The sequence below is a fragment of the Folsomia candida genome, unplaced genomic scaffold, assembly GCF_002217175.1.
Source record: "Folsomia candida strain VU population unplaced genomic scaffold, ASM221717v1 Fcan01_Sc002, whole genome shotgun sequence".
Classification (NCBI taxonomy): Eukaryota; Metazoa; Arthropoda; class Collembola; order Entomobryomorpha; family Isotomidae; genus Folsomia; species Folsomia candida.
This window is the reverse complement of record NW_019091194.1, coordinates 4851127-4866627: the sequence shown is the minus strand read 5'-3', so window position 1 is coordinate 4866627 and position 15501 is coordinate 4851127. Positions and strand designations below refer to the sequence as shown.

Genomic DNA, 15501 nt, shown 5'->3' with positions numbered 1-15501 from the left:
ACAATGTATTTTAATAAAGATAATAGTGCTTGACCTAAAATTGATTTCTCGGAAAGCACCAGGATCAAAGGACAACGCCTAACGCTATCAAATACAAATATTTCATTGGAATGTAAAAATCAATTTTTTCATGTACAGGTTGCATGCCTTAAAGTTGTCAGACCCTCATAAAAACTTGCATTCACTTATTCTGAAAGAAGGCGAGCAATTTCGGTGTTCAAGAGGTTCGGAGGAAAATGCAGGCGGTGTTCAAGTCAAGAATACTTATGGAACATAAGAAAGCTGGACATATTTTCGGTGGCACTCCAAATTTTTTCACTTATGCATATATTTAGATATTTATACTTAATTAGGAAAATGTTTGAGTAAAGGTAAAAGCTGAGTATTTGTAAATGATACGTGCTCCTACAGATCAGTCCTGATTCAAAATTCCTGAGTCAACGTATGTACATAAATATACTTTGGATTTAAATACATTAATATCAATATTTCTTTCTCTTTCAATTTTAAACTCATAAACTTACTTATATTGTAGTCATGACTCTGAGACAATCGTTACAGAAATTGTTAATTTGTCAAACGTTGTTACATCTATCTAAAAGTACTGATTCACTTGGTAAATTATTACCACAACCTCAAAACGAAACTAATCCTTACACTAGGGAATTGAAAGGCATAATTGACCCTTTTCTCAACTGTACAACAGTGCTGATCCTTCCCAACGGTGCCATAATTTCTATTCTGTCCTGGGAAACGAATCCCATCATAGTTGTAAGCAGTGATACCAACATTTCAACTTATTCATACCCTTCCGGCGGAACCACCAGGTCGTCCAGATCTCGACGAAGAAGAATTAATAACCATTGCTGGGCGTTTTTTATCCTACTTCCAGAATATCACTACACCTTGCAACTCCAACCTAGTCAATCAAAAAATGACTTTTTCCCTCGATTATTTCATTTTTTAAAACATCCTTGTTTCATTGAAATAGTCGAAATCTCTCAATACTTGATTTGGTTGACTACTACTCGATCAACGTATCAAACCGAGATAGCGCTTTTGACCCAAGACAGCATGGAGTCCTTGGCCCATCGCCACGTTGTCCTGGTCAGCGTCACTATTCATCAAGGAGTAGCAGAATTGGTACATGACGCAGGTATTATTCCATTGCATTGTCATAATCGATACCACGCGGGGAACATTTCTTCCCCATTTTTCACCATACATTGTGATCAACACACTTGCTTTACACAACTGACCAACTTCACCGAGTCGATTACCCAATTAAATAAATATTTCTGGGAGGTGGAAGCTTGGAGGAATTCAGACGGGTCAGATCGGAGCAACGCTGTCGTCGAGGGGATCAAAAAGAAATATTTTTCACAGTCCGACCAATCTGTAGATATGCGGAAAATTGCACTTTTAACTAATTTCGACGAATTCTTGGGTTTCTGGATATTTGAGGATATAATTTTTCTTATTGGTAAAAGTAAGGAAATCCACAAACCAAATAATTACCTGTACGTATTCGGGGCAAGACAGGAGCTCAAATTTGGTAGTGGTTATCACCACTCGGTCATTCAAATTGAGACGAAATCCTTCAGTTTTTTATCCTGTCACCAAGTTGGACATCACATATCGACATTAAGCCAATTATTTACCCCGTTTCATTTGATAGTTTGGATTTTACTTGGCTGCAGTGTTCTCATCGTAGCGCTAATAGCTTTATTAGCTTCCTATCACTGTAAAAACTTCCACTTTGTGCTCTTCATAATTGGAATACTTCTTGAAAATTCTGTCCTTTCTCATTACGACAAGTTACGCGTGTCAGTGAAACAACATGGCGTCCAAATATTCATCGGAGTCGTTGTCCTGCTCTATGGCACCCTACTTACGAATTGGTACAAAACCTCCTTCACGAAAGAAATGATTTTGCCGACAGTGTACACCAAGCCATGGAAAAGTATAGTGGACCTCAAAAACTTCACCTTTTACATTCCTCTGGATACTTTCACTACTCGTGAAGAGATGGAATCCATCGACGCCATGGGAAGGACAGACGTTTTCTTTTACGTCAAACTGCTCAAGAGGTTATCGATAAGTGCTGTATGTGACGAGGCCGGATTGCCACAGGTGCTTGATGGCCACTGCAAAATGACTAAGCTACTCTTAAAAAGTGTGCACTTTATAAAGGGAAAGGCTGTCAGTGACTTGTTGAAGCCGCTGAGGTATCGAGATCCGTTGCATTTGGTGGAAAATCTTTCATTTTGCGACAAGACGGCGTATCTGGATAATAGTGACAACGTGGCGAGTGTCCTTCCCTACCTTAATGATAACTTTGATGGAAAAGTGTTCATGAAAGGGGAGGATGGCTTCATGCCTACGTTTCATGGCTGGCAAAGTATCCCTGTGCATAATAGCTTTCCCTGGAAGCGTCTCAAAGTCATGATTTCTTCTGGGATATATGCTCACTGGGATTCCTGGTTTAAAAGGATGAAATCAGCTAGGTTGTTTATGCATTATGCAGACTGGACTCATCTCAGGAATCGGAAATTAAAAATATTACAATTTAACTCAAAAATAGCAACATCTTTTTATGTGTTTGGGATTTGTGTTGGAATGTGTGTCATTTGTGCAGGGGGAGAAATATTTTGGGGAAAGTGGAGTTTGATTAAGTGGTAAATATGTCACTGACACCGAAATTGCTAAAGTCAATTCAAGTAGTCCACAATCAAATGAAATTTTAGCCCGTTGTATGAAAATGTTGGAATAAAAAATAAATTTAAATGTATTAAGATTATTCGCAAATGTCAATGATTGGTATCAAAATAAGACTAATGATTAACGATCATCTTATTGAACTGTGTAATGAGTATGACATACATAGTTATATTTATTACTTATGTATCAAGCTTACGTCTTTCAAACTAAGGATTAGTTACTTCATATAATTTTATTTGGAAATACTTAAAATAATTACTTGTTAATAATTTTGTTACATAATATTTAAACCTTTGCACAAGTATGCGACTCATGTACACACAAATACATGCATATATTTATCTATTTAATTAATTATTATTATTTAATTCAATTTCCTCACATAATTTTGCTTTAATTTTTGCAATAGCGTCCACCGCTTTTACCGTGTACGGATGTTTGTCCCCCAACCCTTTCTCTCTCACCTTTACAACCTCTTCCATTAGGTTCAAGGCCTCCTCCTGTTCCCCCAACTCACTCAAATTAAGTGCCAACCAATACTTTGACGTCGCCGTTGACAAATGCATTTCGCCCATAACCTCCCCTTGCTCCTTGACTATGGTCTCAAATTGTTTCCTTGATCCTACATAGTTACCCTGGAGAAATTGTCCGTATGCTAAATTATGTCGCGTTGCAACCGCTCTGGGAGAAAATTCCCCCTTAACAGAAATTTCCCACTTGAGTACATCTTCATAAAGGGATCTGGCTTCATCATGCCTTCCCAAAGACTGAAGTCCCATGGCCATCCCTTTGTTTGAGGTGATAATGTTTTCATTCCCTGGCTCATAAATTTTACAACGTTCTTTATGAATTAATTTCGCCAAGGCGAATGATTCCTCAAACTTGTCCAAACTCCACAAAAGGAAGCTAAAGTTACTTCCTGCTACCAAAGTTTCTTCGTGACGCTTCCCCAAATACTTGACCATTTTGTGATAAACTTGTTCATAAGTTTGAGAGGACTTGTCCCACTCTCCGACATGCTCGAGCGACCTGGCAATCGTATGCTGCATTGCGAGCGTATCGAAACTATGCTCCCCCATCGTATTTTGTAGCAGGGTGAAAAATTTCACAGCAAATTCGTAACCCTCTCGAAACATGGAGAGGATGACTAACTGATTGTAAACCTTGTTCGGAATTGTAGAATACGTCCTAACCAGGTAAACGTATTTACCCGTGTGATACATAATACTGAGAATGTGGATCATTTCTGATTTCGTGTTTTTGTTCACTTTTGGATTCACATGGATCAAAAGGTCGTTTAAGATTTTAGTTTCTCTTGTATTTAGCTGAACTGGTGGGACACCGTTTTCTTCTTCCTGGGTTCGAACTCGCGTAACTTTCTGAACCATGCGGTGGATCGTGACCACGAAATTGTTTACTTTCACTAACGAATAAATCACGAGGAGCTGGACGACCGGAGTCATTTCGTTGTCCTGTTTGATTGCTTGGTACAAATCAACGGGTAAAATTTGTAGTAGTAAATTCTCCAAATGTTTAACTGTGATACCGTCAGGATTTAAGAGAGATACAAGTTCAAGCAGATAGTACGCAATGTTACCGCAGCGACCGTGGTCTTTTCGCATCTTTTCGATCGTCACGTTTAATGCGATAAGTGTTGTATTTTCATAATCAGAAAGTTGCAACTTCTGGCTGAGCAGTTGTTTCCCTTTTGTGTTATATTCTGCCAAATAGTGCGAAATCCGGTAGCCTTCCCCTTGGAGAGAGATGCGTTGTTGTTGCTTAATAAATGCTACGGCTTGACTAAGAGCGAGGGGAAAGTTTTGCAAAACTTTACATAATTTTTTCACGTCATCGTCAAGTTGTGGGATTCTGATTGATTTATTGACAAATTTAACCGCATCTGCATCTCCGAGTTCTTGCAGACCGATAAATTCGGATTCTCCGAGGAAGATGTCCCTTCTTCGCGACGTGATGATTATGAAGCACTGTCTAAAGGGGAGAAGCAATTTGACAATCAATTCAATCTCCTGGTACACATTGTCAACGTTGTCGATTATAAAGAGCCAGAATCCTGAAGTGCTCTCCACGTGGGGTTTAACGAGAGTAACGATATTCTCAAGGAGGGCGATAGGCGATAAAACCTTTTTCGTCCAGGGATCGGTTATTGGGAGGTGAAGGAACTTGGCAAATTCTTCAATGGATGATATCAGCGTTTCAAAAGCGTCCCCATTTACCCAATTTGCCACGCGGATCCGTTCTGGGGAAGTGATCATGACGAATTTCTTTACAAGCTCAGACTTTCCCATTCCTCCAAGTCCAGAGATTACGGCGAGTGGGCTAATTCCATCAGTTAAGAGATCGTCAAGTTCTTTAAGCTCCTTCTCCCTCCCGACAAAGCTGCGGACAGGATGTTGAACTCCGAAGAGGACTTGTTTATCCCAGTTGATCGCATTCTGATTAACGAAAGATGATGATATGCAATTGTTTCCACTAATGGTTTGCAAATCTTCCAATTTTTCTTAAAAATGCAGAATGGCACAATTTGTATTATGAATTCTGTTACGAGGAATTTAATTTGTTGACTCTTACTTACCACTGGACTGAACAAAGTGATTCTCTTTCAAAAGATTCACAAGAAGAGATATTGTCGCCACTTTTCCTAATCTTGAACTCCAGTCTAACAATAATTCTCTCAAAAGTTCATGATATGTTAGAATACTTAAATTGCGTTGCTTTCTAAGTGAGGTAATTCGATGGGAGGGGGCTTCTAGAATTTCAGCAAAAACTACCCAATCTTGTAATAAGGTGTCATCTTCAAGTAAAATTTTTACGATTTGTGGAACACGTAACTCCGACATTGCGGATATAACACGAAACATATGAATCAGTTTTAGTCGCGATTGGAACTCTACAATATGTATAATTAATACATATGTATTTATCTGTGTTGTGCAGTAATACATCTTTTCGTACAGGCTTATCTTTATGCAGTGTAAAACAAGGCAAATGGCAGATAAGTCATCATTCAATGAAGGCCAAACGCTTTTGTTTAAAGAGCATGAAGGAATAAATGATTTTTAATTGGTGCGAAATTATTCATAGTTTCAACGAGGCTACACATGTATATATTTACATATGTACGCGCATGCATCTTAAACATATACATATCTATTGTACTTTCACATGAATGTTTATGTATGTACATACCTGTGAAGCAATATTATTTAACAAGTGCATCATAAATTTGAAAAAAATTGACTGGTTGCTTATTTAGCTACATATGTACGTGTGCATATACCATTAAAATTTATGAGCAACGCATGCATGTAGAAAAAAACCGAGAAATGTATCTACTCGTAAGAAAAGATCGTTCACGCAAATGTTATTCTTCAGTTAGATAATCAGGAATATTGAATTAATAATAATTTATTGAATAATAATGAATTTGAAGAAATCAAATTTGTTTAAATGTACATACATTTTCATAATTATTTGTCATTTCCAATAGCATCTCATTTCCTAAGCTTGTCCAGAAGGATTGCAGGTGTAAGACTCGCACATATGGGAAACGCCCGAGTCTGTGTCTAATATGCAAAATCTGTATCCCGTAAAGCCGTCGGGAAAGTTGGGGATAATAGTGTATTTAAAGCTGTACGTAAAGCCAGGGAGCACAGACGAGTTTGGTAATTCTGTTCGAAGAATTTGCATACATAATTCGGCGTTAATACAAGCTTCTAGGTTTAAAGTGAGCGACCGTGATGGAAAGGCTGAAATTTGAAATAGTTATACTATTAATTTTCGACCACTATAGTTTCCCTCCCTTCGGCGCGAGAACACTTACTTGGGAAGAATTCTGCCTCGCAGTTGACAGGTGATCCAGGTGCATCGTCAACGCCACAACCTTCGCAGTGGAGCGCAGACGTTGAAAGGAACGGATTTTGAAGACGTGGCGAAATTGCACCGCGATTCTGGAGAACCGATGTCTTGATCTCGACAGTACTGCTACCTAAGGCGCAGCATGCCATGAAAATGACGAGCAAGAGGAATTTTCCCATATTAGCAACTCTCTGGACTTTTAATGATAGTTGATTAAGGAGACCTAAATCCTGTATGATCACAAACTCCGACAAAGAAGCCTTTTATATCCAATCTGACCCGATAGCATAATTATGTTCTGATCATTTATCTGTAATAATCACCCAGAAATTATCTGCTGGAAACATTCAAAATGATGTATCTACATAATATGAAATGACATATTGTATCGTTTTTTTTTCAAGTGGAGTGATTATTGCAAACCGGTAATTGAAGACTTGCGTCATACACAGAATCTCTTGTTACGTCTCTTACTTTTTTAATTGTTTCATTTTCGGTGAAACAGATAGTAAAATAAAGTAGATTATTTCAGATTCGCTCATTTCCTAAATGTGTCATGATATGAGTGATTATTCATTCCCATTGAACTTGAACATTGGAGAACAATATTTGATGCTAAATTTAATTTACAAGTTAATTTAATTTACAAGTTTGACATTGTGTGGTCCTGATAAACTTTTTGACTTAAAGGGTTGAGATTTCAGTTATACGTATGCAAATTCTTACATCATCGAATAAACCTGAAAGAGACTCAACTTGTCAATATTAACGATTTTTCACATGTAATGAAGCTTGAAATATCAGGAATTGTTGTGCCGTACATGTAATACATACTCTTACAATATTTACTTAAAGTGTAAGATCTCGGTGCAGATGATAAGTTGGACGAGATCTGACCATTTATCTTGGCACAGGAACAATTCATCCTAATCCTTCAATTAAAATTCACCACTAGCCAAAGTGTTACCATGTTTAACTCCGAATCTCCGACTGCGATTCCATTGGCTTACCAATGATTTCAAAAGTTTGTTTGTAAATAGCTATATGAAAACTATAAATGATGGACCAAGTCATGAATGATTAAAATAAATTCACATCTTTCACAATTTTACTTTGCCTTTTATATTTTGTTTGCTGAATAAGATGACCACATCACGTAAATAATTTTCCATTTCTGTAGTACGCAATATTTATGTAACTTTGAGTACCAGTTTCATATTATTTCTGAGTCGTTCCAGTGGGGCCAACCTGGCAATTCTGTCCATTGTGGTCACATCCGCCAGTGACGCCCACGCTGGTGATGCAGAGACCGAGAACCCTCTCGCCTCGGCAGGGGTCGCAGTGACACCGGGACCTCAACCGCCACCGATACCAACTCCGCTCACACTTCCCCTCGCCCGGGCCCCCGCAGTAGGTCTCGCACTCCGCCTGGTTGTCCGGACACCCCCTGTCCCCTGGGTGCAACAAGTAACACGTATATTCTATACTATAAATGGCAATAAATAAATTTCTCACCCGTCACCAACACCAGCAGCGTGCAAGCGACAGCCAAACAGAACAAAATTGTAATTTTATCCGCCATTTCGATTAAAGGAATACAGGAAGTTGAAGTTGGGATGATTTGCGGCTTTTGATGCTTCAATGCTTATTCGGGTCGCTTTTATATCGTCGTTTTCGTGCTCGTGTCAATTCATCAGGCAACATTTTCCGTTAAGATGATGGGAAATTGGCAAATTAAGTGAAAATCTGCTTACTGTTTATAAAAATGATAGTGTATTCATATATGTATGTACATAGTACATATGCAATAAAGGAGTGTAAAGCGTAAGCTTAACCGCATTAACGGATGCATTTGTATTCATCAAACCCACTACCAAGTAGTGACCTTTGGCCTGAAGCATTGTAACTTAATTCCGTTTCTCATTGATTCAGGAGCTCGAGTTATAAATTTTCACTGAATGATTAACCTCTTTCAGGTCTATACATAGACATATGTACTTCCATGTTCTTCTTGTGAGCATATATAAATTTGGATAATTCCAAACATGTTTAATATTGTTCCTCACTTAATCATTAATTCTTCTTGTTCTGTTATGTGTTTATTGCTTTCGAACTAATGTGACAAGTCCAAATGCAGAACACTATTCTCGCATTACTTTCGAAAGTTATGGAGGGGCGTTGTATAACAAATTTCGGTTTATTAAATTATGGTATTATCAAATATGATGAATATATGTACAAAGTTTTAAATTTTGTTATGTTTAATCTCAATATTTGTTATTTATTTTCTTTGTTCTTACATTATCTAAGAAAAATAGTTGTTTACAATGCTTATTTATATTCTCCTGAATCTTACTGATTAGTCTCTGTAGCCCAAACTCTGTTTCCAAACTTGTCGTAAACTACGAGGTTTCTATCGTCCTGGAAAGCGATGCTGCTCCCCTTCCCATTCGAGCCCGAGGACCACTTGACCTTCTTCTGGAAATCGGTAATTACGAGATTCCCGTCCGCCTGGAATTGAAGAAGATGACCGGTCCCAGAAGTATGGGAAGCCCATTTGATGTTGTCCGAGTTATCGTAAACAACAAGGTTGCCATCGTTTTGGAAATCCAGTCGACCAGTGTCCACTTTGCAGGAGTACGGTTTCGGAAATGAGTGGCCTGGGGAGAAAAGGCAAGCCGACGTGGCGAAACCTACCATGCCCCCAATCAAAAGTATTGGCAAAACGGACTTCATTTCGATCTGATTTTTACTGATTTGGAGTATTTTATTGTATTGTTTTGAATACTCTGGATATGAATAATCCAGTCATTCTCAACAAGTCCTTTTATACTAAAACCTCGCCTTGCAATGACACGTGTAAAACTGGAAATAATGCCTAAGTATTCTTGGAAGCTCGAATGAATGCCTATTTTTGCAAGAACATTACTCCACGAGCTTGAACTATAAAAAACTGGTCGTTTTACGTGACGCTTGGTGTGCTAAAGAAAACTAATACATGAATGAATCTTTTATCTTAGCACTTAACTATTTACATCATTGTGACATAGATACACTTATTTAGCATCCTTGTGTTACAAGGTTTTACAAAGAAGTATGCTTTTTCAGTGCGGATTCTCAGAATCTGTGTCCACGAATCTCAATTCCTGGAATTGGAACGAAAAGTAGCTTGTTGCTAGAATTGCATACATAATAATTTATGCACACATACAATCAATGCGTCAAAAGTAATTTTTTATTTCAAACATGTTTATTGGTAAAAACATGGTTGTTAATCCAATACAATCTTGCATTATAGCATACTGATCAAGTTTTCCAAATATCAAAGCATACAATGACATGTAAATAAATAAATACTGTCACTGTATGGGAATCTCAATAGTAGTGGCAGCGTCTCCTGTACCCCCCAACGCATCGAAGACCTGGACAACAGTGACCAGTCCACGGTTCGTTGCATCGTTCCTGTTCATAAATTAAATTAGTTCAATTAAGGCCATAGTCGCAGTTGACAAAAATGAATTAAAAATTTATTGCTATAAAATATCACCCCTGGAACATTACAATGGTCCCAGCCGTGCCTACGGACTCGTGTCAATTCATTGCCAGCCTGTTCGAAAATGAGATGAAATAAGACAAGTTAATGGTATATAAGTAGAACAAGTACCTCCTCCATGTCCATCGCTTCCACGCCATTCTGAATTATCCATGCAGTGGTTATTAGGACGGAAATAAGGGTAATAATTTTAGCACTCATAGCAGTTAGTGAGTGAATTGGTTTTAGGGAAAGGACTTCAGTGTTTAAAATCAAGAGAGTTAATGGCAAACAGTTCCTTGAGATAGTTGGGAATAGTGCGAAGGGGCTGAGTCTGTAATTTTTTTAACAATGCGTTTCTAAAGTATCGTAATGGCATACGCATAAAGTGAAACCTTGAAATTGTATTTAGCAATTAATAGAGGTTTGAAACAATAGTTAATGTATGTATATTTACATTTTTCCTTCATCGGCATCCTTGGCACTCCAATTCTTGCTCAGAATTACTATTATGTACTTACGTAATTCGGTTTGGGTTAATTTGTAAGGTTTGCAGGGCTAGAAATGAATGGTATAAATAAATAGACTTTTGCATTAATTTGGAAATTTTTAAAGTCAAATGTTTAAATGTATGCAGTAATTAACAGAATTGTATATACATACTTAATGAAACTTAGCTAGATCACCATCATCATAGGTATTTAAATTCGCCATTTTATTCGTATAAAATTGTACACAGTTAATTTACTCAAAATTACGTGTAGCTATTAATTAAATAATTATTTAATTACTCGTACAGTTTCTTAAAATAGTGCATCTCGCAAATAGTCAACTTCATTACAGGAATAATTTTTGAACTTTGTTTTGGGTTTTAGTTATATTTCAGTCTTCTTTGAAGCTCCAACATGATTTGGTGAATCCTTCCTCAACATGATTCAGAATTACTTTTCGTCGCGTCTCGCAGTATCGATACAAGTCGTTTACCTAAATAAAAATTAGATTAACACAATTTTTAATAGAAAAACTATGTCTCGACGACTAAAAATGACTACCTTTCTCTTCATCTCAAACACATCATCATCAAGGTCCAACTCTTGTTCCAAGTACGCACTTAGTTTCTCCGTGGCGAGTTCCAAGTCTCGCTGATTGTCTTCGAAAATGTCAGTCTGGTTATTTTTATTGACGTAGAATGCAAACACATACGTGTTCAGTAGCGCCTGTCGACACTTTCGCAATATTTCGACGGCCTGTAAAGTTTATAAAAATTAAACGTCGGTTGTGACCAGATGCATATTACACTATGTAAAAGAAAACGCAAGACGCGTCAGACCCACCTTTCGTAGAAAATCGGCTTCTATTCCAGAAATATTATTTGCATGTAAATAGTCAATCTTTTCTTGCACCCTGTCGACTAGTTTCTTTTCCAATTTCATGCTTTGAATGTGATTGGCGTATCTTGAGTAGTAGAATAGATATCGTTCCAGAGCTATGCGGGAGTTTGTCATCTTATTTTCCTTCCCTTTGTTTTGTTCGGATTCTACATAAGCGGAGCAAGAGTGGCTGGATAAAGAAAACATAGTTACACAATTATTTAATAACATTCATTTAAGAGTGCATTAGTTCAGTAAAACTAGAGCACGTACGTTTGATATCCATTTGGTCCCCACGCAGTTAGACAAATCCAGCAGAAATGATTTCCACACGACGCGCTAGTACACGTCATATGGTTGCAGCCACCGTTTTTTTCTATTGTCACGCCGCATTTCGGACAGTCCTAATTATTCAATTGTATTTTAAAATCCATCAATCAGTCAGAAATAAATAACTATATAATAATCATGCCAACCTTAGTATTTGCCTCGATCCAATTAGCCGTCTCCGAATCATCTTCACATTTTTGGATCCATTTCTTAATCATGACACAAGTCAAGGGCTGATGAGAACTGCGTCCACAACAGAAGCAGAAAGAGAATCCACACCTACATGTAACTCCGTTCCGGACCGCACCTACCCACTGGATTCGGACAGCAAAAGTACAGTCAGGAGAAGGACACCAGCGCATTAATCTGTTGCACTTCAGAAAAAACAGAAAACAAGCAAATTAGAATATTACATAGGCTATTACATAATATACGAGCACTATATATCAATCTAACCTCGACAAAACTGTTTGTGATAAGCCGTTGATGAGCCTGTCTAACTTTTGTATCGTCAATTAATTTTGGAATGATGGCGTCATCAACAATCTTGGTGCATTTGTATGCCGCACAAGTGATTTTGTGGCAAGCTTCACCCCCAGTAATCTTCTCTTTAAGATAGGACGACCAGCAATCTGTGCAGAATTGATGACCACAGCCAAGGTCGTATATATCCTGGTAACAATTTAAAAGTCCAGTTAATATTAAGCTTCAGCTCAATTTATGCTAATCTTATCTTACCGATTCCCTTGCTGGAAGAAAACAAATGCCACATTCGTCGTTGTCCGCTACTGATTCACCGTTGCCGAACTTTCCTGTCAGTTGACCAACTCCTAATGATGAGACCGTATTTTCCTCAATATTTTTGAAAATCTGGTTATTTTTCTCATTTTCTCGCAAAAAATATGCTTCAAGTAGCTTTTCGGAATCCCATTTGAAATCATGAAGTAGAATTCTCATCATTCCTTGCGGCAAATTGAGAACACCGTTAGCCTGCAAAAATGATTCATACTTATTTATCCATTCCAAGTTGTAATTTTTTTAATGAATTTATACCCACCTGATGAATGGTATCGACCATGGAGTTATAGATTTGTTCAGTATTCAGTACATCGATATGGCCCTCTTCTTCATCCTTCACGTTATCATCTTGGCTCGGCATTCCTTCATCATAGTCTTCGATTTCGTCATAGTCCTCGTCGAGAGAAAAGTCCATGGTATCCTCGTCCTCCATAATTTATGATGATGATAAGTTACACTGACAAGGGAGGAATAGTGTATAAATACTTATAATATGCAAACTATGTAGCCAACTGGATTGAAAAAATTGAAGCTTACCCAGCTGATAAGAGCACATACATTCGACCCAGCGACTAAATGTTGAATGCGAAAGTAACTTCACCGTGATGATATGTATGTACGGACTTCGAGTGTCTATTTATCAGCCTACCTACCTTCCTTTTCCAGAAGGGACAATGACTGGAAACTGGAAAAACAAAAATAGAATAAAGGGTCACTTTTCATTCTGGGTTTAAAATTCTTTTAAAGTCCTGCATGCATAAGTAATATTCACCGTCAAAATCTAACACCAATATTGTTACAAGACCATGTATAAAATAAAATCAAAAAAACAGGGTACCTTTTGATTGTTAGAACTTATTTTCTGGAAAACTAAAAATTATAAATATAAATAACACGTTCTGATTAGCTTTGTTTGGTTGGATGGCGAGATTAAAATGAAAAAGTGGAAATGATGTAAAGAGCTGTGGAGTGAGAGGCCGGCTGTTTGGACGTGTTTGGACATGAGAAGAACGTAAAACTATATGCGGTATATGGGATGGGATGTGCAGGTAGCACAACGTTTGCGAATCGTTATCAGACCTTTTTTCATGGAAATGTGACGATGTAGAAGTGATTTATTATTATGCATTTATGCTGGTTGGTAGTTCTGTAATTCTGCCAGTTTGTGAACTCATCTTGTCGATATAATTTTCTATATTGAGGGAGGGAATTATTTTGTGGAAATATGAGAATTGGAAATTTCATGAACGAGCATGATTTTTCCCAATTCAGCAAAAAAAAAATCGGAACATATGGCGAAAGATATGTAACTCCAACAAAAATGAAATCAGATTCATTGCATTGCATTTACATAGTTTTTTTAGGATCAAATGTTTTGGATTTTGTAGTTTGTTTTAACCTCGTATAGCTTGTGGGCGTAAAGGTCTTTATTGCAAATCATTTAGCAAATTTATGAAGCTAAAACAATTACGTCATGAAAGGAATTCGCAAATTATGACAAATATTCGCAAATCTAGAAAATCTATTTATAAAAAACATTCATTTCGATGTTGTTTGCATGGATTCCTGTAATTTCTCTAGCTGGTGATGAGTTTGAGAAATAATTTTATGAAATAACAACATACCAAGTTGCTGAGTAAATTTTCAATAAAGAAAAACATGGCTTTCCATTGCAGCAATATTTTTGCGAAATCTCATAGCTTTGAGAAAAGTATTTGGGGAGACGCTATCATGTTATTAGCAGACGTCGGATATTTATTTACTATCAACCTCGAAAAAATTTATTTTATATTTTCATTCAAACCCCGAAAATATTTTCTTAAATATTTTTTTATAAATTCAGATTTTGGGCTCAATATCCAACTGGTTATAGCCCAAATTGCATTTCTAACATTTTGGCATTATATATGGGTGATATTAAAGCTTTAACACGCTAAATCTGTGAAATAGTCAATGGAAATTTCAGTATGGAATGGTATCTATATGTACCCATACAGATGTATGTACATACATATGTATGTATTTGCATCAAATTCTTGTTTAGCGTCTTGAAAATTTGACACACCTTAGACATTGATACCAAACTTCCAATTTAAAAAATCATTGCAGGTAACCCTCTGGTTATCAGGAGGAAGGTTCACTTCTTGGCAACAACCGATTTTAATACCCTTTTTAATGTTGCAGTACATAGGTACAATATACTCGTAGGTATCCTACGAGTGTACGAAAACTCCAAAGGGCATCGAATTCTGTTATAAGTAGTGAAGCTTTCCTCCCAAGTAGCTTTCGACGAGCATGAATTAAAAGTCGGAAGTCTTGAAGTATCTGAATTAAAAGTTACTAAAAAATTTGGACACTTCTAAATAAACTCCTAAAATGAAATTTTTTGTGTAAAGTTGCCCAAAAGTTTAAAATAACCATGATTTTCCGATAAAAAAAATATTTTTTTAAAAAAAGGTCGAAAAATTTACGTAAATATTTATATTTTCTAAAACCCCAAAATATTGAAAAATATTGAAAAAATTTTTTCGACAGCGTGACCTACTCATGACCATAAAGGTCCCTGCCAAGTTTGAAAAACATCGGGCGCAAATTGAAAAAGTCATAAATAAATAAATATCCGACGTCTGGTTATTAGATGGTAACAAAACACAATCTATGGTAATGCACTAATGCATTACCAGAAAATTTTCAGAATATTATAATCTTAACAAAAATTGAGTCTGGTTAATATGTATTTGCAACAAAATATTAAATCAAAAATTTAATTCTATGTTTAATTCTGGGATGTGTCATACTAAATTATAACGGGAAAAGTGTCGCAAATATTTTAATATTCGTGTTCGTACCCTGATAACTGTTATCATTTTATTT

At 36.8% G+C, this 15501-nt stretch overlaps 5 protein-coding genes across 5 annotated transcripts; all 5 read right to left on the bottom strand.

Moving 5' to 3' along the window:
• Positions 1 to 2922: 2922 nt before the first annotated feature.
• On the bottom strand, positions 2923 to 5614 carry LOC110843209. The gene is made up of 2 exons (XM_035848817.1): positions 5315 to 5614; positions 2923 to 5239 (listed from the first exon to the last, which is right to left on the bottom strand). The coding sequence occupies exons 1-2, from the start codon at positions 5598 to 5600 to the stop codon at positions 3072 to 3074; spliced, it is 2454 nt and encodes an 817-aa protein (XP_035704710.1). The 5' UTR covers positions 5601 to 5614; the 3' UTR covers positions 2923 to 3071.
• Positions 5615 to 6126: 512 nt separating this feature from the next.
• LOC110844674 lies at positions 6127 to 6849 on the bottom strand. Its single transcript, XM_022090938.2, has 2 exons — positions 6563 to 6849; positions 6127 to 6488 (listed from the first exon to the last, which is right to left on the bottom strand). Exons 1-2 carry the CDS (start codon positions 6774 to 6776, stop codon positions 6241 to 6243), a joined length of 462 nt encoding a protein of 153 aa, XP_021946630.1. The 5' UTR covers positions 6777 to 6849; the 3' UTR covers positions 6127 to 6240.
• Positions 6850 to 7687: 838 nt separating this feature from the next.
• On the bottom strand, positions 7688 to 8269 carry LOC110845161. The gene is made up of 2 exons (XM_022091530.2): positions 8113 to 8269; positions 7688 to 8051 (listed from the first exon to the last, which is right to left on the bottom strand). The coding sequence occupies exons 1-2, from the start codon at positions 8177 to 8179 to the stop codon at positions 7816 to 7818; spliced, it is 303 nt and encodes a 100-aa protein (XP_021947222.1). The 5' UTR covers positions 8180 to 8269; the 3' UTR covers positions 7688 to 7815.
• Positions 8270 to 8949: 680 nt separating this feature from the next.
• Positions 8950 to 9333, bottom strand: LOC110843208 (comitin). Its single transcript, XM_022089170.1, has one exon. The coding sequence runs from the start codon at positions 9331 to 9333 to the stop codon at positions 8950 to 8952; it is 384 nt and encodes a 127-aa protein (XP_021944862.1).
• Positions 9334 to 10820: 1487 nt separating this feature from the next.
• LOC110844280 (E3 ubiquitin-protein ligase ariadne-1) lies at positions 10821 to 13622 on the bottom strand. Its single transcript, XM_022090448.2, has 10 exons — positions 13466 to 13622; positions 13165 to 13312; positions 12887 to 13084; positions 12568 to 12819; positions 12286 to 12501; positions 11976 to 12203; positions 11773 to 11903; positions 11464 to 11689; positions 11182 to 11376; positions 10821 to 11113 (listed from the first exon to the last, which is right to left on the bottom strand). Exons 3-10 carry the CDS (start codon positions 13058 to 13060, stop codon positions 11012 to 11014), a joined length of 1524 nt encoding a protein of 507 aa, XP_021946140.1. The 5' UTR covers positions 13061 to 13084; positions 13165 to 13312; positions 13466 to 13622; the 3' UTR covers positions 10821 to 11011.
• Positions 13623 to 15501: the final 1879 nt, after the last annotated feature.

Excerpts from the sequence above, each read along its gene's own strand:
- LOC110843209 (XM_035848817.1), bottom strand. The coding sequence starts at position 5,600 with ATGTTTCGTGTTATATCCGCAATGTCGGAGTTACGTGTTCCACAAATC. Across the intron at positions 5,240-5,314 it reads TCACTTTGTTCAGTCCAGTG|AAAAATTGGAAGATTTGCAA; the intron begins GTAAGTAAGAGT and ends TGCATTTTTAAG.
- LOC110844674 (XM_022090938.2), bottom strand. The coding sequence starts at position 6,776 with ATGGGAAAATTCCTCTTGCTCGTCATTTTCATGGCATGCTGCGCCTTA. Across the intron at positions 6,489-6,562 it reads CGAGGCAGAATTCTTCCCAA|CCTTTCCATCACGGTCGCTC; the intron begins GTAAGTGTTCTC and ends TTCAAATTTCAG.
- LOC110845161 (XM_022091530.2), bottom strand. The coding sequence starts at position 8,179 with ATGGCGGATAAAATTACAATTTTGTTCTGTTTGGCTGTCGCTTGCACG. Across the intron at positions 8,052-8,112 it reads GCTGCTGGTGTTGGTGACGG|GGGACAGGGGGTGTCCGGAC; the intron begins GTGAGAAATTTA and ends TGTTGCACCCAG.
- LOC110843208 (XM_022089170.1), bottom strand. The coding sequence starts at position 9,333 with ATGAAGTCCGTTTTGCCAATACTTTTGATTGGGGGCATGGTAGGTTTC.
- LOC110844280 (XM_022090448.2), bottom strand. The coding sequence starts at position 13,060 with ATGGAGGACGAGGATACCATGGACTTTTCTCTCGACGAGGACTATGAC. Across the intron at positions 12,820-12,886 it reads TGGTCGATACCATTCATCAG|GCTAACGGTGTTCTCAATTT; the intron begins GTGGGTATAAAT and ends TCATTTTTGCAG. Across the intron at positions 11,690-11,772 it reads GGACCAAATGGATATCAAAC|CCACTCTTGCTCCGCTTATG; the intron begins GTACGTGCTCTA and ends TTCTTTATCCAG.